A 22,100-nucleotide genomic window follows, 5' to 3' on the forward strand; every position below is an offset into this window, starting at 1 on the left:
GTCATTTGTAACTACTAGTCCATTTAGGCCTGTTTCTTTCTCTAAGTCTTCTCTTTTCCCCACCACGATGATACATATGACCTTAATTTGGTATCACTGTGGACATTTCCCCTCCTTTTGGCTGTTTGCTTTTTATGAGGAGACTCACTGAGCTTATTGCTGACCTACCCCATTATCATACACAGTGCTTGAGGTTGTTTCTCTTCGTGTGTAAGTACTTATCTACGGGGCTGGAGAGATGGCTTGGTGGTTAAGAGCACTGACTGCTCTTCCAGAAGACCTGGGTTCAACTCCCAGCTCCCACATGGCAGCTCACAACTGTCTGTAATTCCAGCTCCAGGAGATCTGACACCAATGGCAAAACACCAATGCACATTAAAGGAATAAATAAATAAAACCTCTACACTGGTATTAAGGGGGGGGGGGAAGTACTTCTCCAAAGCATTTAAATGTGAGCCTTTGGTAGCTCAGTTCAGATCTCTTCCTGCCCCACATAGCGGTACACACTTGTCATCCTCACACTTGGGAGACAGAGTCAAGGATTATAAATTTGAAATCACTCTGAATTGCACAGAGATATCTCTAAAACGTGAGGGAGGGACGAAAGGAAGGGGAAGGGAGGGGTAGGGAAATGGGATAAGGATAGGGATGGGGAGGGCGAGGGGGAGAGACTTCACCGAGAATACTGATGTCCATTGGGTCCTAGCTACTTGGGTTTTAGAGCAGCTAATTCTTTCTGGAAGCATCTAGATTGTTTTTTATTGATTCTGCGTGTGCTCAAAGGCAGAGGACAACCTCCTACCACTCCTTGGACACTGAGAATGCAGCAGCAGGAAGTATGGCCCACAGAGCAGCTATAATGTTACTATGTCCTAAGCTGACAGGGAAAAATCAAGGATGGAGATTGGGTCATTCTGTTCGCTCCAACTTGAAAAATGTACCAGCTCCTCAGTGTCCACCCTCGGCCTCCCCAGCTCCTCAGTGTCCACCCTTGTCCCCTCCCCAGCTCCTCAGTGTCCACCCTTGTCCCCTCCCCAGCTCCTCAGTGTCCACCCTTGTCCCCTCCCCAGCTCCTCAGTGTCCACCCTTGTCCCCTCCCCAGCTCCTCAGTGTCCACCCTTGTCCCCTCCCCAGCTCCTCAGTGTCCACCCTTGGCCTCCCCAGCTCCTCAGTGTCCACCCTTGTCCCCTCCCCAGCTCCTCAGTGTCCACCCTTGTCCCCTCCCCAGCTCCTCAGTGTCCACCCTTGTCCCCTCCCCAGCTCCTCAGTGTCCACCCTTGTCCCCTCCCCAGCTCCTCAGTGTCCACCCTTGGTCTCCCTAGCACACCACTACCGAATGGGGCCTGGCCACACAAGTAGCTGTACTTGGCCTTTTTTGTCGTCCACACTGTGACCTCTTGGGGTGGCTGTTTATAATGGGCTTGAAATCCATCCCAAACTGCCACCAAACCCAGCATGCTTGCTTGTCTCTGACACCTGAGGCCTGCCACCCCACATCCTCCCAAGCTCCTGCCTCTCACTGATTCAGGATACCCCCACCCCCACCCACTTGCTGACATGGGCTCCTGGGAAGCTGTTGAACTTACCTCCTTACTAGTCTGTTTAGGTGACAGGACTATGGCTTTAATGTTACTTTATCACAGATTAGATTCACCTGAGCAGGGGCCTCATCTGAAGAACTGTCTTCATTGCCCTGATTGGACCTTTTCGACACAGCCCAGATTTTTTAAAAAGGGGGGCATGAAGATTTCAAAGAAGGAAGGTTGCTGGCCTCTTGCTTGCTTGGCTGGGCCTTCTCTAGATTCACCTGCTGCTACCGCCAATTCCTCCACTGATGTCAAAACCGTTGTTTACAGGCTTCCATCCTGGGCTAAGCACCAGCATCCTTCCAGGTCCATGGACCAGACTGGGACTGCTGAGGCTCCCCACCTTGCAGACTAACCAACTGCTGGGTTGTTGACCAGTGAGAGGCAGCCACAGCAACATTCTAACTACGGAGGCCCCCGGCCTCAAGCCCAGAGCAACTGCCTGGTTCTCAGCCTCTCAGGTGTGATTCAGCTGTTATTTTAATGTAAGCCGGCTTAATAAATTCACACATATATATTTCATATATATGAACTATTATATCTAATAAATTCACACACACACACAGTTTTTTTTCATCCCATTGGATCCGTTCCTTAAGAATCTTAAAACATGTAGCTCTTAATTGAATTCCAGCCAAAGAAAGAGGCACATGACAGCAGAACTACATCCAGGAGAGCTTTTATTTGTACGGAACAGTTTTAAAAATACAGAATAAAATAGCTTTATCTCTACTATTATTCACAACATCTGGTCCAAATATTACATATTTTTAAAATACTTAAACGTTTAATGAAGCCATGTTAGAAAAACAATATGAAAATTCTTTTTAAAAACTCCATAAAAGAATTACACATCTCAAAAAACAACCCCACCCCAAATACCCTCAGTATGCAAAATAAAAATTAAAAACAAACAAAATCCCAGAAAGATATATAGGTAAAGTCAGTCACAAAACTCAAATAAGATAGAGGCATCTTACTGTTTTAAGGACAGTCAGAAACTTATTAATGTGTCAAATAAGTTGTTAGGAACAGACAGAAAAGGATGTTCACTGAACTGTCAGAGGGCGTCGGACAGCAACGTTGGTATGAGTGTTCTAAACACCAGGAAACATACAGCAACCTGAGAATGCTGGGTGTCAGAGAGGTGACAAGGCAGTCAACATCCTGGAAGGACGGGGTCGTGAGGCTGCTGAAAAGGGACCCCAGCACTACTGTGCTTCAGGTTCCATGGGTGAGAGCTGAATGCTGGCACACAGGGGACCTTCTTGCACTACTGGGGTTCTGACTGTAGGAAGCATAGAAAGTGGAAGATGTCCTATTCGGTGTCCAAATCTTGAGGGGATTGAGAACTAAGTACAGTATGTGAAACCCCGATCCAAGAGACAGTCTCCTGGAGACGAGAGCTCTCTGTGAAAGCTCGGGTCCAGCTGTGCACTAACCCAGTATGCGGTGGACATGCTTGGGTATGCACAGCTGGCGTCCAGCAACAGCTGGGTAATTAGGCCCCTCACTCCAAGCCATGGCACGCCTGGTACCAGCAGCCATATGTCTATCCCCAGCAGAGCCACCTGCAGGATGCTGCCTCTTTTCTAGCCAGATGGTTCCACACTGAGGCTTCACCTCTGCGGCACTGGTCTGATGATTAAACTTGTCAACTCTAAGTCTAAGTTGCATGTCTCAGCAGGGACATGAATGAAAGAACTAACAGTTTAGATCATGATCATAAAATATACACATGGGTAAAATAAAGTATACACACATACTAGAGGTTCATCAATGGAGAAATTCTATCAGCACATGACATTGTCATGAAAATTATATCATTCCCTCCCTGGAAAACTGTGACTATTATCCTGGGCAGAAATGTTATTTTACTATATGGAAATACTGTGATATTCATGCATAAATCAAGTTGTCATCATGAAAGTCAGTATTCTACAGTATAAAGTAAATCCTGCATGTGAATTTGTTACAGTGGAAATGGGTACCAGTAGGACCCACAATGCTTCACTCCAGCTGGCCTGGTAAAGCCACTTCTCTTGCCCAGATTAATCCCAATAACCATTAACACTGGAAACCCTCTTCAGAAAGATTCTGAGCATAAATGTCCCAATGAATCACGGTTTAACCCATAAATGAGAATGAAAATCACTTAAAAAGACTGGTGCCATTTCCCATTACCCTCCAACCTGGGTCTCCCGCACAGGGAACCCTTTCCTGTCCTTGTTCACACCTTCTGTTCTCTCTGCGGACACAAATGCTTGCTCTCAGGTAAAGGCAGGAGGCAAGTGTTCACTGTGAGAACTAGAGATGGAATGCCCTGTAAGGATGTTCACATCTGAAATACTTTTGAACTGCCCAATGGCAGACAAAACACAGCAACTCCTAGCAGTGTAGGTCAACAGCCAGACACAAGATCTACCAGACAGACCACACAAGGCCACCATGTCCCCCTAAAAACTCCCCTCCAGGCACATAAACACACATTCCCTAATGTTCTGGGGGACTACATGCTGCACAAAGCTTCCTAGTGGTTACGAGGTGCCAATCACTCAAGGCTGCGCAGAAAGTACACAACTCCGTGAAGGCACCTGGCTAGGCTGCTCTCTCTCTTCCCACCTGCCTCTTCCTTCCAAGAACATCAACAGTCGGTTCTGGAGAAGCAAGGGAAACCTGCTTCCCTGGAGATGTTGGCACAGCACTTCCTTGATCATACAGATTCTTGCTGAGCCCATGGCCCAGACTAATAGTGACCAGAGCAAAATACAACCAAACGGGAAGACTTGGGGCAGCACTCAGCAGGGCCGGTGTAGCAGGTAGGACACTGGGCTCGGATCACTGGCCGTTCTCATGCTGCTGTGTGGACTCCTACTCCTGCATCCCAATACTGAAAATCTCAGAAGCTTCCAGAGAAGCTGGATAAACCAAGCGAAACGCACACTGAGGCCAGAATGAGTGCAGAGCAGGTGAGCTGTCAGCCTCACAGGCTTGCCGAGGAAGGAGGGACAAAAGGCACCCGCCAATAAGCTTCCAAAGCACTGACCACTCTGAATGCACATTCAGAGAACATACAGAACTAAATGCAACTAGAAACCAAGTTCTTTACTTAATCTGGAGTAAGAGTTTGGCAAAACAATGCAGTGGCTCTGAGGTGAGGTGTTATGGAAACCCCAAACTCTCATGAGTGCTTCAGAGACGAAAACAAAGGCCTAGCAATGTGGTGACACCGAGCCAGCCTGGGGCTGGGGCCCAGAGACACATACTGTGGAGAGAAGGCTACTGAGAGTCACACCTTGCTAAGGGAGGCAGGGATGCTCATTGCCACACACAGTTCATCCAGGTCCACAGCGACTTAAGAGGTACAATCACACGAAGCAAGGTCATTACTCTATGTCTCAGGCTTTTCCCTTGGCTTGAAAACCAAATTCAATACAAGTCATCTGTCAGCAAGAATGTGTGATCTAGGTTAGAATACTTCACAGAGGGCGCCGGTAGCTGCTTTTCTTACTATCTTCTGCAACAAAATGCACAAGCTATTTGGCTAAGTGGACATGTGACCTGACAACCCACACAAAGTCTTATTAAGCCAGATCTACCAGCAATGACTTGCAACAGAAGGAAATGGCACATTCCATGTGGTGATGCTGTATTACTGTCCCAGGTTCCCTTCTTCACCAAACAAATTCACATGTAACTCGGCCCATGTTTCTGGGTTCTGGTCCAGTAGTCAGTTGTGATAAATAGATTAGACATTACAGTATTTACACTTTCATGGTATCGAGCAGTAAAAAACACACCCACAACAATGGTCACTGGCCTTGGACAGCCATTTCAAGAAGCTTCCCTGGTGGTACCCACAGTTTTACAGACGCTGGTTCTTTTCTTAAAGGGGTAAAGGGTAGAGGACAAGGAATAGAATGCAAGATTAGAACTTCACATGGAAAAACACTGATTTCAAAAGTCCGCTATAGTCATAATATTAAATAGGAATAAAACACATGAAACAGTACAGGACAGCAGAGCCAAGGTGCCCATATCTGTGGGCACTCCATACCCGTCATACCAGCCAGCAGTGAAAATGCCAAATAGGTTGTCTCAGCCAGTAAAACGGACAAGCATGAACTGTGCTGACCTGGATGGGGCCAGGGTGGCAAGGAGGAGAGTAGTTGAGAATCCCATTGACTCAGAACCTTTCCATTCCTGTCAATCTCCTAAACAGAGTTCCACCTGGTCAGAGCTATACAGACCTTACGCAGGCTCCCATCTGGGTACAGGACAGCCATGTCACTAGTTTCAGTCAGGTCAATAGGCTCCTGGGTATTGGGGACTCAGAATTACTCTGACCAGGCAGATGTGACAAAGTAAAGACACTGGTGGCCCCTTGGCCAGAAGAGGTCTCCACAGGGCTCAGGTTGAGGTCAGGCGAAGAGTGGGCCATAGTGTTTAAGAAGCAGAAATCCCTGTACCTTGAAGTGGCTCGCAGGAAAGAGAGTCTGCGCAGCAGGGAGCTGAAAGCAGGACCACTACAGATTCCAATGCCCACTCCAATGGCAGGACTGTGATTTCAAGTTCAGTGACCAAGGCCAGCAACAGACATGAAAAAGGTAAGGGACCAATAAGGAGACAAGCGAGACACCATAATGGACACAATCACCACCCACAACAGAAGAGTGATGTGCAACCTGTCTTAGCTCTGAGGTGCAGGATGCCAATGTAGATATACAAACATATATCTTCTTGTTACTCAGCAAGGGACTACAGATACACGCCTCACTGTGGCCAGGCCACAGGGCACAGCAAAGGCTATACTGTGGCCTGGGAGTCTTTGTCTGAACTCCGGCTGGACTCACTCTTCCCAAAGCCTTTCCATGTGTAGCCTGCAAACGTTGGGCTTATAGGCAGGTAGTTGAAGCATCTGTACTTTTTAATAATGCTCATGCCGAATGGCAAATTGTAGGACTCCATGCCGTCAAGAGACTTGTTCCCTTTGCTCACACCCTTCTTCCATTTCTTGATTCCTCGTTCCTCTGGGGTACCTGCTCCACACACACACAAACACAAAAGAATACTTAATTATTTTAGAAACGACGAGGACTGTTAGACAGACAGACAGACAGACACACACACACACGCACACCCATTTTAGAAATCAAACCTGCGCAATGACAGCAACAGAAAACATGAGAAGTTGGAGAACGTGGCCAAGTAAAGCGTGGGGTCGCTCTCCCTCTTTGTCCCCCATGTTCCACAGTCAAGTGACTTCGTACTCCGTGTCCCCCCGTCCTCACAGCTCTCACTGCTGAGGTCTGACCTAGGCATGAGACTGATGTCCTGGGTATCATATTGATCCAGTCTCCTAACTGGCTGTCTAGTCACCTCACTGCACCTTCTTCAAAATCTATTATGAAACGTAGTGCAAAACCACCTCTCTAAAACACCAATGAAAAACATGCGATGCCTTCATCAAAGAGCCATGCCCTCCCCGAAGCTTTTAGTTTTGCTCCAGTTTGATGTGGAGATAGGAGGTGAACTGGTCTTGTTCTTGGGCTTGAAGTTCTTAAGATTCCTCCTTAGAACAATCCACCACTCAAATGTCTCTTTCCCAAGATTTCTGGGGAGCCCGTGGCAGACACACGAGACAGATGGACTGTGTCATCTGCCCTTGAAGGCAGCATATGACAACAGCACAGCAATCGCCTCTAAGAGATTTACCAGTAGCTTGGCACTGGTGCTCAGGTGAGGGGAGACCAGGATCCAGGGTGCGCCTGAGTATCCCTCTGCCTTCTCATCTCAGGATGATGTGCTCTCTATTAACAGTCATTTAGATGGAGTATCATCTCAACCACTTTAGAAGACAGCTCTTACCAGTGGCAGCTTTGAACCGATTATTCCTACACTCACTCCCCAAACAGGGTCTCACTATGCTACTCAGCTTGGCCTCCTGGGTTCAGGGGATCCTCCTGCCGTAGACTCGTGAGTAGCTGGTACTGACAGGCAAAGGTCACTGAGTGCTATTTGTGGTTCTTATCTCTGTATGGCAGAGTGAGGATGAAGACCTTGGGACCTGGGCTACACTAAGGCTGCTTGTGCATCTAACAACCCTGACATACAGCACATACCTGGGATGGTGTTGTCCAAAATAAAAGCCACACAGCCTCCTACGAACATCGCAGTTGTGAGAAGGACATTCAGTACTTGATCAATTCCTGTTATACCTGGATAAGAACAGAACCACCATTAAGGGTCATCACTGTAGCCCGGGCAGGTCTGTCCTTGACTCAGAAAGAGGCAGTGAAGTGGACACCTCTGGAAGTCAACACAGGACTTGAACATATAAAATTCTCAGTTGTACACATGTATATATTCTTGCCAGTAATATTTAAAGCTACTGTGCAAACTTCCATCAATTCCATGGTTTTAACAATGTGGATAGGAGCTGAGTGGTGGCGGCATATGCCTTTAGTCCCACTCGGGAGGCAGAGTCAGGAAGCACTCTGTGAGGCCAGCTTGATCTACTGAGTGAGTTCCAGGACAGCCAGGACTATTTCACTGAGAAACCCTATTTCAAAAAACCAACCAACCAACCAACCAACCAACCAACCAACCAACCAACCACAACCCCCCCAACCCAATGTGGATAGTAGATGAACTGAATAAGTGACATTAACACTATAACAAACTGTGGAAGTATTGAGGTATGGTCTATAGACTTTTATAAGATTCAGAATTAAAAATGGCTGGCATGGGGCTTGGCAGATTGCTCCTCAGTTAAGGGCACTGGTTGCTCTTCCAGAGGACCTCGGTCAGTCCCCACATGGTGGCTCGTAACCAGCTGTAACTCCAGTTTCTCCTGACCTCCACGGGTACTACACACATAGGATGCAGACAAACACATAGGTGAAACACCCATACACATAAAATTAAATCTTTTTTTTAATAAATGGCAGGTGTAATGCTATAAAAACTATTATGGGGGGGGCAGGTGGGCAAAGTCTCACCCCATAGCTCAGGCTGGCCAGGAACTCACTATGTTGCTAGGGCTGGTATTAAACTCAAACAATCTTCCTGTGACAGCCCCGAGTGCTGGGATTACAAAGAGCCACCAAGCCTAGCTGTTGACGCCACTTTAAAAATGGTTTTCTTTTTTTACTGCTGTTGTTTATTTTTTCGAGACAGGGTCTTTCTATGTAGCCCTGGCTATCCTGAAACTTGCTATGTAGAGCAGGCTAACCTAAAATTCAGGCTGCCTGCCTAGTTAATTTAAGTCAGGTAAGGAAGTACATGCCTGTTATCCCAACACTTGGGAGGTGGAAAAAGGATTAAAGGTTCAAGGTCAGCCTTGCCTAAATGAGTTCAGTGTCAACCGGGACTACACATGAAAGCCCATGTAAGAAAAAAAAAACTGAACAAATGATCCTGAATTATTCAATTGTAAAAATAATATATCAGTAGCAACAGATATTTCTTAAGAAGGTTCCTCCTTTGTACATTCTGCATAACAGCAGGACTTTATTAAAATAAAAAGTAGGAGCTAAATAGGTATGCTTTAAAGATTTGTTAATTTTACGCATGTGTGTGTGCCTGCATGTATGTCTGGGTACCATCTGAACGCAGTATTTACAGAGATAAGAAGACAGCTTTCAGATTTCCGGGAGCTGGGGTTCAGACAACTGTGAGTTTCCGTAAGGATGCTGAGAACTGGACCCAGGTCCTCTACAAGAGCCGTAAGAGCACACAACGAGTTGCTCTTGTAGAAAACCCGGGTTCAATTCCCAGACTCACATGTGGATCACAACTGTCTTTAACTCCAGTTCCTAGGGATCCAAAGCCCTCACCTGATCCTCTTAGGCACGAGGCACACACACGGTATACATACATACACAGTAAAAAACTCATACACATAAAACAGTAAAATATAAAAGGAAATTTAAAAAAGGGCTCATAACCAGTGAGCCACGTTTCCAGGCCCTAAATAAGTATCCTTGAATTGAAAATAGAAAGACACATCCAAGCCCGTGAAGTTGAGTTTTAAGGAATTACACAACTTAATACAGCATGAGTCTGAGAAATCAAAAGTTTTAGAGCCAAAGGAGAGGCGACCAGGAAAAGTTGAGACCCCGACGGCTGGTGAGATGACCATTCACTGGGTAAGTCACCTATTGCTCTTGCAGCAAGTTAGGTTTCTAGCACCTACTTGGTGCCTTGAGCTCTCCTACTTCTCCAGTTCCAGGAGATCTGATGCCCTCTTCTGGCCCCACATGCTCCTGATGTATACACATTCAGGAAAAGCGTTCGTACACCCAAAATAAAGCAAAAAAGTGAGACCTTAGCCACGCGGTGGTGCTGCACGCCTTTAATTCCAGCACTTGGGAGGCAGAGGCAGGCAGATCTCTGTGAGTTCAAGGACAGCCCAGTCTACAAAGCAAGTTCCAGCATAGTTAAGGCTGTTACACAGAGAAACTCCGTCTCAAAAAAACCAAGACACACACACACACACACACACACACACACACACACACACACACACACACCCCTTGGCACCCGTATCAAGTGTCCACTTGGGGGCTGTCAATTTGAAGACACTCCAAAGCCAGTATGCTAATGTCTGTGAGAGGACCGGGTGGCTTCCAGAGAAATATTCAGAGTAAGATTCAGAAGGAAGGCAGAGACAAACAGTTCAGCATCATACACATGAGGTTTCCTATGTCCCTTTCAACTACAAGAGCTATTCATGAATCTATGGTAGAAATCCCAGCTGCTTTACCCAAGATTCAAGAGCTCTTTCTCCTACCTGTGACCAGAGGGTTTTGTCTGAGGTAACTTGGAAGAACAAGCCCGAAGAAGATGGAAAATCCAAGCACAAACAGGTTCCGGGAAGAGTTCAAGTCAATGAACTGCAGGTTAGAGAGGCCAACAGCTGTGATCATTCCTGGAGAGAAAAGCATCAGAACAGTTCCACTGAGTCCACCTACGGCATGCTGACAGGCTCCCCGAATGACAGCATCACACAGAAGCATCACACAGAAGCATCACACCGGTTTCTTTTTTTTTTTTGGGGAGGGGGGGGTTTCGAGACAGAGTTTCTCTGTGCAGCTTTGCGCCTTTCCTGGATCTCGCTCTGTAGACCAGGCTGGCCTCGAACTCACAAAGATCCGCCTGCCTCTGCCTCCCAAGTGCTGGGATTAAAGGCATGCACCACCACCGCCCGGCCATCACACCAGTTTCTTTAAATCAAGTAGACAGACAGTGGCTTGGTTTACTTTTCTGTAACTTTATGTAAGTATTTTGCTTGTGTTTTTATGACTGCACCAAGTGTGTGCCCAGTGCCCATGGAGACCGTAAGTCAATGTCAGAGGCCCTGGAACTGGAGTTGTGAGTCACCACATGGGGGCTGGGAATTGAACCTAGGACCTTTCGGGGAGCAGCCAGTGCTCTAATAGCTGAGCCACCCCTCATTCTCTCCATTTAAGCATTTTGATTAAGTTCACACCAGAAATCTTGGGCATGTCCACAATGACTGTAATCTGAATGGTACATATCAAATCCAAAGTCCCATTGTGAAAGCCATCAGGTTTAAAGGGTTCATTTATGGAGGAATATATCTGAGTTAAATCAATTAGAAAGTCTAATTAAAGAGACTAGATTTTTATCTTAATTTTCATAATTACTTCTATCTTTAACTTACATTTAGCTTGGATACTGATGCAAATCTTTAATTTTTTTTTTTTTTGGATTTCTTTGCAGATATTTATTTATGCGTGGTTCATTCAGATTTTTTTTTTTAATTTTGCAATACAGTTCAGTTCTATATATCAGCCACAGATTCCCTTGTTCTCCCCCCTCCCGCCCCCCTCACCCTCCCCCCAGTCCACCCCCTATTCCCATCTCCTCCAGGGCAAAGCCTGATAGACTCAATCCAGGCAGGTCCAGTCCCCTCCTCCCAGGCCGAGCCAAGCGACCCTGCATAGGCCCCAGGTTTCAAACAGCCAACTCATGCAATGAGCACAGGACCCGGTCCGACTGCCTGGATGCCTCCCAAACACATCAAGCTTTTTAAAATTTATTTATTTATTTTGTATACGGTGTGCCTGTGTGTCAGAAGAGGGCACCAGATCTCACTATTGATGGTTGTGAGTCACCATATGGTTGCTGGGAATTGAACTCAGGACCTCTGGAAAAGCAGCCAGTGCTCTTAACCTCTGAGCCATCTCTCCAGCTCAAATCTTTAAGTTTTTAAGGTATCTCCTTTTGCAGTTTAAAATGAAATTGTTAGATTTATTGTTAGATCTTATTTGCTAAAACATCCCCATTAAGAATTAGGTCATGTGTATTGGGTGATTTTTACACTTTTTATGATGACTACTTTTGGTGAAGTGGAAATACTGTTTTCAATCTGCATTTGTGTTTTGTTCAAAGTTAAGTGTTTTCCAGAAAAGAATGTTTTGCATGTATTTTTAGACCCAAATGTTGAGTGCTGAGTTCCTATTGTATAAAACTTCTACTGAATCCAGGGAATTCTGAAGATTGAAGCCTGTATGTAAAAGCCCATGTGTAAACAGCAACAATACACAGTTCGATTTTCAAAAGAATCAGCCAACAACATGAAGACGACTGGTTGGTGATGGAAGCCTGCTGCTACGGGAAGCGGACCCTTACCAAAGAGCGTGCAGAAGAGGGCTCCGAGCACAGGGTCTGGGAGGGATGCGAACAGGGCACTGAACTTGCCAATCATGCCCAAGCCCAGCATGAGTGCTGCGCCATACTGGATCACTCGGCGGCTGCCAACCTGTGGACACAACAGTTGCAGACATAAGCTTACCTGCCATTCTCTAACCCAGACTCCCAGAGTCCAGGGCAAACGTGACGGTGTCCCGGGCAGAACCCACTTAAAACTTTCCGTTAACAGGGGCTAGTCCTCCAGACCTAATTACTATAGAGACAACCCAAGACCCCCACTTGTCCTTGCTCCATTCTTCTCTCCAGCACCTCAGCTGACTCTGTTTCGGCTGCGGATAGGTGACCCCAGGGGTCAGGGTTAGAGGTCAGACTGTTCATCCATGCCCTGGATGTAGGTACTTTGTTGAGTATGGGCTTTGGCTACAGTCGTGGATATAACAGCTACACACACTATCCCGGCTTCTCTCCCACTTTTTTCCTATGACTTTTCACCAAGACAACCCAGCAGAAGTTCCTGTGGCTCCACCCATCTTCCCCAAGTCAGAGGAACATCTACCATCTGTGGAAGCACCTCCCTCATGGTGTCCTGCCGCAGAAGGTGGGATAGTCAAGGGCCTAAGAACGCAGAGCTCTGGAGCCTGGCTGCTGGTCTGTGTGCCCACTATACCTCTCACTAAATGACTGAAGAAGGCAGACCCCCTGGCGCTCAGGCTCCTTACTCCACCATGGAGGAACTGTGTGGTTTGGATTTAAGGATCAGAGGACACAGTGCAGCTGCAGTAAAGGGAGCTGTGTCTGGCCGGCACAGATAGGATAGGACAGTCCTTCCTCCTAGGTTTGCTGCCTCTGGACCTTTCCTTTGCTCTCTGCCATTGAATAAACTTTCTAGACACTGCCAGTCCCTTCTTAAAATCCTATTGACTAGTAAATAATCTACTTTGGAGGCAGTGGAGAGGCTAGTGAGTGACACAAGATGGGTGGAGTGGGAAAAGGAGGTCACAGGTGACATGTGACCTCCACTGCCCCAGTCCAGCCTCTGCGAGGACCAGAGGATAGGTAGACAGGGAATTGTCCTGGGCATCCCTGGGCCACTGTGGCCTTTCCCATCTGACAGGGTTGCCCATTCCTGCTGGGAACTTCCACATGTAATGCTCCCTCTGCCTGTCAACTCTTCCTTCAGGGAAAGATCATGCAAGGATCAATGAAGAGGGACTGACACACTGACTCCACGAGAAGGATGTGCCTGCAGTAAACATCTCTGGGGATCTAATGTGTGATCACTCAGTAGACTGGGCATGGATGGATATGAAGATGAATTTTAAGTCATGGCCCCATGATAAAACTGCACTGTTTTGCTATGTGGGAGCCCAGGAGGGAAGAAAAAAAAAATATGAGTTGTGGAGAGGTGTTGATGTTCTACGAAGCTGAGAAAGATTTCCATGAAGGAAGAGTTGACAGGCAGAGGACTCCCTTCAGCGTGAAGGTTCCCAGCAGGAATGGGCAGTTGGGATTATAGGTGTGATTATAGCCACCATGCCTGGCTGGTCTATGGTGGTGAGCATACCTGGCTGGCCTGTAACATACTCCACAGCCCAGACTCATGGTCTTCTTGCCTCTGCTTCCTGAAATACTTGGCTCATAAACATGTATCTCCATGCCCAGTTTATCCCCCTGCCAACTGCCCCCAGAGACACTGCCTTCAGATCCTGCCCTCCTGGTACCTGCTAGTTACACTCTACCTTTCCCTGGCACCTCTTCCATGCCTCCTTGCTAAACTTTAACAGTTCTTCCTTCATGACCATCAAAAACCAAGTTTTCAATAGCATGAAATGCACCAGAGAAATGATCTTCCCCAGATTCCATCTCTAAAAGATACTGTACTGGGGCTAGAGAAATGACTTAGCAGTTAAGACCACTTGTTGCTCTTAACAAAGGATCCATGTTCAGTTCCTAGCACCCACATGGTGGCACACAACCATCTTTAACTCAAGTTTTGGGGATTCAATGCCCTCTTCTGACCTCTGGGGTCAGAACCAGGCACATACATACACATATGCAGACAAAACACTGACACATGAAAAAAAAATGCTTTAATCTAGGGGGTGAGGTGGGCAGTGAGAGACACAGACTATATTCAGGAAGACCACGTCACTTTGTTCCTAGAAATAAACCAAGTGGCAAACAGTTTAAGTGACCATATCTGTAACATAACTGGGACTTGGAACATACCAGAAAGCCACGCTAAACTGATATCAAGTGATAAATTCTAACATTTTACAAGCTACCTTAAAGACCAGGGCACAGAGACCAAAGGGGTAACCTGCTGGCCATGTTGAAAAAAGGTGATGGGGCCAGGGCAGCTCATCCCCCTGGTGTCTGTCCTGATGCCTTCTGTGTGGGACAGGTGGACCACACTCAGCGGAGGTAGAGTGGGTAACTCAACTCTGGTGAGAAGGTTAGTAATTCCAAGTCCAAGGAATGCAGTAACTGGATAGAAGCTGTAAAGAGTACAGCTGCCAGAAAATGCAGACAGATGGGTGGGGACAAACCACCCTCCTCTCATACCAAGCCTGGCTCAATGGCTCAGGAGGCCGCTACAGTGGCTGTGTTTTCCGAACATGCTATCCTCTGCCAGCCACTGAGCAATGACTGAATCTTGAACTATGCTCAATGTGACTGCGTAGGTAAAATCTTAACACTAACCTATTTAATGGCACACAGCTACATGTGGCTACTGACTGCCATGTCAGACAGTGTGGGTCTAGACCTTAGGGGCTGTGCTCTACTCAGAAAAGCAGCTTATCCCAAGTCATTCAGCAGGATGAGGGGTCTAACACAGTGCAGAACTCATGCCTCCTTGCCCTAAGCAGGGAGCCTTCCTAGTTGGCCACAGGGCTAGGGTCACATAGACATTTCTGCTCCAAGTCCCACCTCCTTGCTCTAAGGCAGATGTAGACTAGGGACTTGACAGTGTCTTGGATGGATACAGCTTTTGTCTGGAGACATGGCTCCAAAGGCTGGGAACAAAGAAATGGACTCAGAGCAACATAAATCATCTCACTCATTAGTGTTGGCAGGTTGAAGAGACAGCCCAGTGGTTAAGAGCTCATACTGTCCTTCCAGCACCCATATTTAGAGGCTCACAACTGCCCACAGTTCAGCACCAAGGGGATCTGATGCTATCTTCTGACCTTGTGGGAACTGCACTTGTGTGTACATTTTCCCCCTGCACAACTAAAATGTAAGTGCTGCTGAGGTGCCACTTCAGAAAAGGCTGGTACCACACAAAGATCCCTCATTGCCTGAGGCACCATGGTCATGTTGTAAAGGGTACCTGCTTCCTTTCAGTGACCTTAGCTTTTCTATGGTATCTGTAAGGGTACAGAAAGGGTGCTTGATAAACACAAGGTCCTCTCAGCAATTTTATAACTACCCTATTTGGAACTAGTTATTTGCCCATGGGCTCATGGGAGAACAGAGGCTCAGGGGTGGCTGGTTAATATACACTTTGTGCCCATCCAACCCTTCCTTCAGCTCCTTGGGCTCCACATCTGCTGCCTATTGGAGGCAGCACTTGGACTCCAGCAACGGCACTGCAGGAAGTACCCATAAAGCCTCTCTCCCTCCACCAATGGGCAGCAGATGGTGCCATTGGCACACCTGAAGCTGAGCTTACACCAGCCCTGCCTCCTAAGGGAAGACCAGCAAGTCAGGTGTGCTCCCTGCATCTCAACACTGCTCCCTCTCACCCGGATTTGTAATCAAGATGAATTAAACTTGATACTGGGTTTCTTTTTATCTGATTATAGAATCTTGCATGGAGCTAGGGGTCAAACAGGTCTAGAAGACTTCCGGATCAGGTTCTCAGGTAAGGAGCCCTGTGACTCATGCAGGCTATAAAGAAAAGGGAACCAGTTTCAACAGTCTCTAGTTACACAACATCCAATGGCTGCTGGGCCAACCAGCACACAACACCCTAGCAAGCAGCACTGTTTGCCTGTGAAAACTGGGACTTGAAGTTTAATTGCCCGTAATAAAGCAGACAAGTCTGCAGCAGAGTTTCTTACAGAAGCTGGGTTTTGGGGTGGGACAGCTGTACATATCACTATCTAGGGTCAGGTAGAGTGCTTGGTAGGGTTGAGTGGGTAGGACTCAGATCCAGGCTCTGCTTCACTGTGACTCCACAGATTTCACTACAAAGAGATTCTGTCCCAGAGGTCTGAGACTATTATTAAATGTGATGGATGTTTTCTTTAATGACAGGCATCTCCCATCCAACATGCTCTGCTGAATTCTGAGGGTCTTCCCTCATTAGGATGTAAACTCCAAGTTCTTTCTCATCAGGCACTTCCAAGTGCTTAAGCAGAGGTCTGGCACAGGCAGATGCCTATCGATGTCTACAGACTGTGGGAAGCCACAATGCCTCCTACCCAGGGTGGCCAAGTGAGGGGGGGGTCTCCTAACAGGCACTCATCCCAGGGGAAAAGGAGATGGGACAGGAAGGTCACATTGGAAGGGTCCCAGTCAGACCCAATCAGTGAAATAGACAGACGGCCATTGAACTAGGAAAACATTTGTACCTTTGTAATTCCCAAAACTCCAATATTGGGACTGGAGGAGGTAGAGCCGTTCCCAGTACCAAATATGCCATCGAGAACACAGGAAAGACCCTCCACAAAAATACCCCTACAAGTAAAGAGAAAGAGAAACAGTCACTCATGGGAAACACTGAAACCAGCTCTTAACATTTGAAACCCTCAAGAATGATGCCCCTTGGGAGGGATGGGGGTTTTAAGTGGTGGCAGTGTGCAGAATCTCAGGTCCCTTCTCTGATCAGCTGAAGACAACCCCCCATATGCCCAGCAACTCCAAGAAGGCTATCTCCACACTGCCCATTAGACACAAGTACTTTAAAATAATTTCAAATGAAATCAAAGAACTATTGAATCTAAGAGAAACATAAGCTATGCTTAGAAGTAAAACACATCAGTTTGATTCTTTGCTATTAAGACATAAGATAGTTTCCTTAGGAAGAAATGCTTTGTAAGTTTGTAACCATTGAATCTTTTTTGGGGGAACATGGTTTCTCTGTGTAACAGCCCTGGCTGTCCTGGAACTCTCTTTGTAGACCAGACCACCTGCCTCTGCCTCTTAAGTGCTGGGATTAAAGGCATGTGCCACCACCGCCTGGCTTTGGATCTTTTTTTAAAAATCAGAAATGAATAGTCTCATCATGTGTCACAGTTCTGCTAGAGAACTGTGAAAAGGCTTAAGGAAGACCCCAAAGAGTTCATGCAAGTCATGCTGACTCATGTTGGAGGGGCAACAACGGAGAGATGGTCTGCGCTCCTTTCTCTGTCTTTCTTAGGAACAATTTCTTAATGACTTCCACAAGCTAAAGAGGTGCAAACCCCCTGCTCATGGGGGACTCATTTAAGTCTCTGGATCTTAAAGTTTTCACCTCTCCCTGTTCTCGTCTGGTTCTGTGATCCATGACTGTGAGCAGGTTACCCAGAAAGACAACTGAAATACACCCACCGACGGATCTACGGCAGTTACTGTCTGATGCAAGAAAAATGTCGTGCCATCTGTCTGACTATGGCAGTCAGGACTGAGAGAAAAACTGAATTTTCTTCAACTCAGAAATAACCCTGAGTTCTTGGGGGCTGGGGTTACTTGGGAAAACAAGACAACAGAAAACTAAAATAGACACATCAAAACCAAGCAAAGAACGACGGTGGCACATGGTGTCTGCTTTGCTGGTTTCACACCAACGAGAGACGTCTCCACCCCTCCACAAGCTGGAGACTGGGGGGAAGGAAGGCAGACTGCTGCTGTGCCATGGATGACACAACTGGGCCACAGAGGGCAGTGATTTAGCCAAAGACAAGCGGCTGATCGTGGTTTGGCTCCTGTCACCCAAAGCTCTCAGCTTCTTCCCCGAGGCTAGATGACATGTCTTCTTGGGACATACCTGTTTATTGCATGGATAGGAGGTGGTGGGGCGCAGGAGAGCCTGGCACAGGCATAGTAGTCACCGATGGACTCGATGATGCTGGCTACGACAGCACTGAGCATGCCGATGACACCAGCCGCAGAGACGGTGGGCATCCCCCACTGAACTGAGGAGGAGGAGGAGAAACAACCATGAGAGGTGTGCTCACTGACCTCAGGGACTGGCAAAGGTCACAGGAACCTCAGGGAATGCTGCAGGATTCTGAAGCTCTTGGAAACTGTTTGCTTTTAAATCTTTTTTTTTTTTTTTTTTGGTTTTTTCGAGACAGGGTTTCTCTGTGTAGCTTTGCGCCTTTCCTGGAACTCGCTCTGGAGACCAGGCTGGCCTCGAACTCACAGAGATCCGCCTGGCTCTGCCTCCCGAGTGCTGGGATTAAAGGCATGCGCCACCACCGCCCGGCTGCTTTTAAATCTTAAATCACACCAGATGTCTGGGAAAGTTACTGAGTAGGGGCCTCCGTGGGGGCTGACCTCATCTTTAAGAAAGCAGTCACTGGCCTGGAAGAGATGGGAGATTCTCTTCCCCAAAGTCATGTTCCTAGTGTCCACTAAAGTGTAATTTAACACTACCTGCTATGGTGGGACAGAAACTTTGTTTTGCTTTGTTTTTTTGAGTGTCCCTGGATGGCCTGGTATTTACTATATAGCCCAGACAGGCCTCAAACTCATGGCAAGCCTCCTGCATCAATTTCCAGAGTTTAGGGATTATAGGGCTGGGATTCCATTCCTGGCTTGGAACTGGAATTTGTACAGGGGTTCACAGCACAGCTGTAGAAAACATGGAAAACGTAGTGGCACCAAGTGAAAAGTCACAGCTATTCACAAAGCACACCACAAAGTATATATAATCCTAGCTTGTTTGCTAACTTTTATTTTAGAAAGCAAATGAAATCCCCACTGTAATTTCATTTGAGTATCTGCATTTGCTTCATCCTTGTTAAACATTTTTCTTTCCTTGATAAAGTCACTTGCCCTTCTCCCTTGAACCATTGGGAATAACAACCCAGATGCCACACAGTGGGAAAATCTGAAACTCGGTTCTGGGGCAGGAGCCAGCCCTGTAGCTCTGAGCACTCTTGAGATGACCAGTGACAGTGTGACAGTTGAAGTTCAAATGAAGACGGGGTTAGGAAGAGAAAGATGACATTCAAAGTAGATGTATGAAAAGGGCTGGGATGTGAGGACAGTGCTCCTGCCTGGGGCTGTCCTACTCTGGGAGCAATCAGAGGAGGCAGACACAGCTGGAGTCAGAGGTGCAAGGGGGTGTTCCCAGAAGGAGTGTCACAGGCTGTGTCCAGCCGCGTTGGCAGCCCACATTTTCTCTCAGGGTTTGTTCAAGGACCTTCTTTGTCAAGTTCCATCTGAAGTTTCAGAAGCAGCTTTCTTCTGTTCCACTGTTTAGACTGGTGCCCGAGTTTCCCTTTAAGCAATCTTCCCGTCCCTGATTTTGAGGGAAGATTCCTATTATATTCTACCATTTTCAGTTGAACATCCCTAATTTAAAAATATGAAATATCCCAAAATCTGGAGTTTTTTTAGAACTAGCATGACATCACAAGTGGAAAACTCCAAGCCTAACCCTATGTTAGATAGATTACAGTCAACATGCGGGTACATGGGGGGCTAGAGAGCTGGCTCGGGGGTAAGAGCACGGGCTGTGCTTTAAGAAGACCTGAGTTCAATTCTGAGCACCCAGGTGACAGGTTGAAACCATCTGCGACTCCAGTTCCAGAGGATCCAACACCCTCTTCTGGCCTCCATGGGCACCAGGCAGGAAAGCATGCACAGGCAAAGCACCCACACACATTAAAAAGAAAAGAAACACACTATTCTAAGAGGACTATAAATGACCTTCAGGCTGTGTCCGGTGGGTGAAAAGCAGATGACCTTCATGCTTAGACCACCCCCACTGTACCAGGGATACAGTATGCACAGACTCCCAGTCCAAAACGATCTGAAATCTAAAATACCAGGGCCCGATCATCTTGGAAAAGGGGAATACTCAACCTGCACCATTTTTATGAAGAACATCTAAAATTTTTCTGTCTCTGGTTTTTTTTTGTTTTGTTCTTTGTTTTTTGCCTTTTACCAGAAGTCTTTTTAAATCTGATTTCTAAAAACCTTTTATATCAACATTTAAGTTTGAAATATTTTTTAAGTTTCTAAAGACTTATTTTTATGCATACTATGTATACAAGTGTTTTACCTACACGTATGACTTCATGTGTATGTGGTATACACAAGCACCCCATAAGAGGGCATCAGATCCCCTGAAACTGAAGGTACAGATCATTTGTGATCCACCATGTGGGTGCTGGGAACAGAAGCCAGGTCCTTCGGAAGAGCTCTTAACCACTGAGCCCTCTTTCCAGCCCCTTCTTAAACTTTTAATCAATCCATTTTTGTGTCTTTTCATTCTGTGCACACATTCCCATGTGCACACACACAACTTTTTGACTTCTGCCTTAAAGCTGTTACTTTATCTCTCCTTCTAACTAGAACTTTGTTGAGTCCATGCATGTCAGAATCCTTTTGCCTCGGCCTCCTGAATGCTGGTATTGTCTATAAGGACATGCTGTGTCTGGCTTACGTACTTTTTTTGTGTGTTACAACAGGTTTTCAGCCTCGGCACTGCTGACATCTTGGACCAGAAGTCTGTATATTAACATTAATCTAAGTAATCCTTCCTATATTGAAGGCTGAGGACACGGCTTGTGATATGTGAAAACTTCCTCTCTAGATTGACTCAAATTGCTGCAAAGTGCTGGGTCTTACAGGCAGCTGAAGGATGTTTCTGAAGAGAACCCTATGAGCTCAGTCACTCCCACGGTGATGCCATGCATCCTGTCTAAGTGACACCACCTCATGGATGACACCCCTACAGAGTCCTTCTCAGGAACAGCTGGTGGTCTGTATTCCCACTGGCTGTCAGCTGGGAAGTCACATGCATGTGCAGGCCAAGTGGATGTGCTGAGGCTTTCTCTGCTCTGTCCTCCCATGATGCCTCACCAAGTGACCTTTAGTCTCACTTTATCTTGGCTTATAGGTGTGTTTATGAACTGAGTACATTTTTCTGGAAACAGGATAGGTATATATAAATACACTCTGAGACGCCATGTGAAGAGAATGTTATTTTAGAAGGCTAAGCCTGTTAAAGCTTTCATAAAGTATCGTGAACAAAGGGGAGAGCTGCCACATTATCACCACTCAGCATGCTTGGCGGAGTCATCTTTGACCCAACCTTAATATTCTTGGCTTCTCTTGCTTTTCGGGTTTCTCATTGTAAAGTAAGAAAACAAGGCAGCTCAGGCGGTAAGGGGCTCAGCTTGGCCAAGTTCATGCTTCAACTCTAAGAAAACCCAAAATGCTGGGAACAGCATTCTAACCACTGGTTCCCGTGAGGAGGTTCAGAACTGGGATCTGTAGAACACTGCACGTGACTCCAGGTGATCCTCTGGGTGAGATCCATGCTCTGCCCCATGTTACCCAACACTGAAGCCTAAGCTCCGTCTTCCGGCTGCTTGTGGGTGTCAGTTTACCTCCTCAGCTGTGACCAAAGTAAAATGACCACATCAACTCCGCCAGGCAGGAGCAGCTAGCTAATCTCCAGGTCTGTTCGTTGGGGCAGCTCTGGTACCAAGTAGCTTCGTGCTTGTCTTTATCAGTGGCCCTCAAATCTCTGCCATCACAGCTCACATTTGGCCAGAGCACCTGCCCAGGATTTCAGAGCCTGATAGAGCTCAGAAGGCCAAGTAGTTAACCTGAGAGGGGAAGTGGTCAGTAACTGTGTGAGTGACTGACCTCTGGGGACGAGAACTC

The 22,100-nt window shown here is 46.8% G+C and overlaps 1 protein-coding gene across 6 annotated transcripts in view; it reads right to left on the reverse strand.

Annotated features, from left to right (window-relative positions):
- Positions 1-2,249: 2,249 nt before the first annotated feature.
- Positions 2,250-22,100, reverse strand: part of Slc23a2 (solute carrier family 23 member 2) — a 95,713-nt gene continuing 75,862 nt past the window's right edge. For all 6 annotated transcript variants that reach the window (XM_052722412.1, XM_052722414.1, XM_052722410.1 and 3 more), the window contains 6 exons: positions 18,241-18,388; positions 16,847-16,952; positions 12,246-12,375; positions 10,381-10,518; positions 7,709-7,804; positions 2,250-6,625 (listed from right to left, as the gene is read on the reverse strand). In XM_052722412.1, the coding sequence (XP_052578372.1) occupies positions 6,393-6,625; positions 7,709-7,804; positions 10,381-10,518; positions 12,246-12,375; positions 16,847-16,952; positions 18,241-18,388 (851 nt within the window). In that variant the 3' untranslated portion in view covers positions 2,250-6,392. The remainder of the gene's footprint in view (positions 6,626-7,708; positions 7,805-10,380; positions 10,519-12,245; positions 12,376-16,846; positions 16,953-18,240; positions 18,389-22,100) is intronic.

The sequence above is a fragment of the Peromyscus californicus genome, unplaced genomic scaffold, assembly GCF_007827085.1.
Source record: "Peromyscus californicus insignis strain IS unplaced genomic scaffold, ASM782708v3 Scaffold_7__1_contigs__length_154581171, whole genome shotgun sequence".
In the NCBI taxonomy this organism is placed as follows: domain Eukaryota; kingdom Metazoa; phylum Chordata; class Mammalia; order Rodentia; family Cricetidae; genus Peromyscus; species Peromyscus californicus.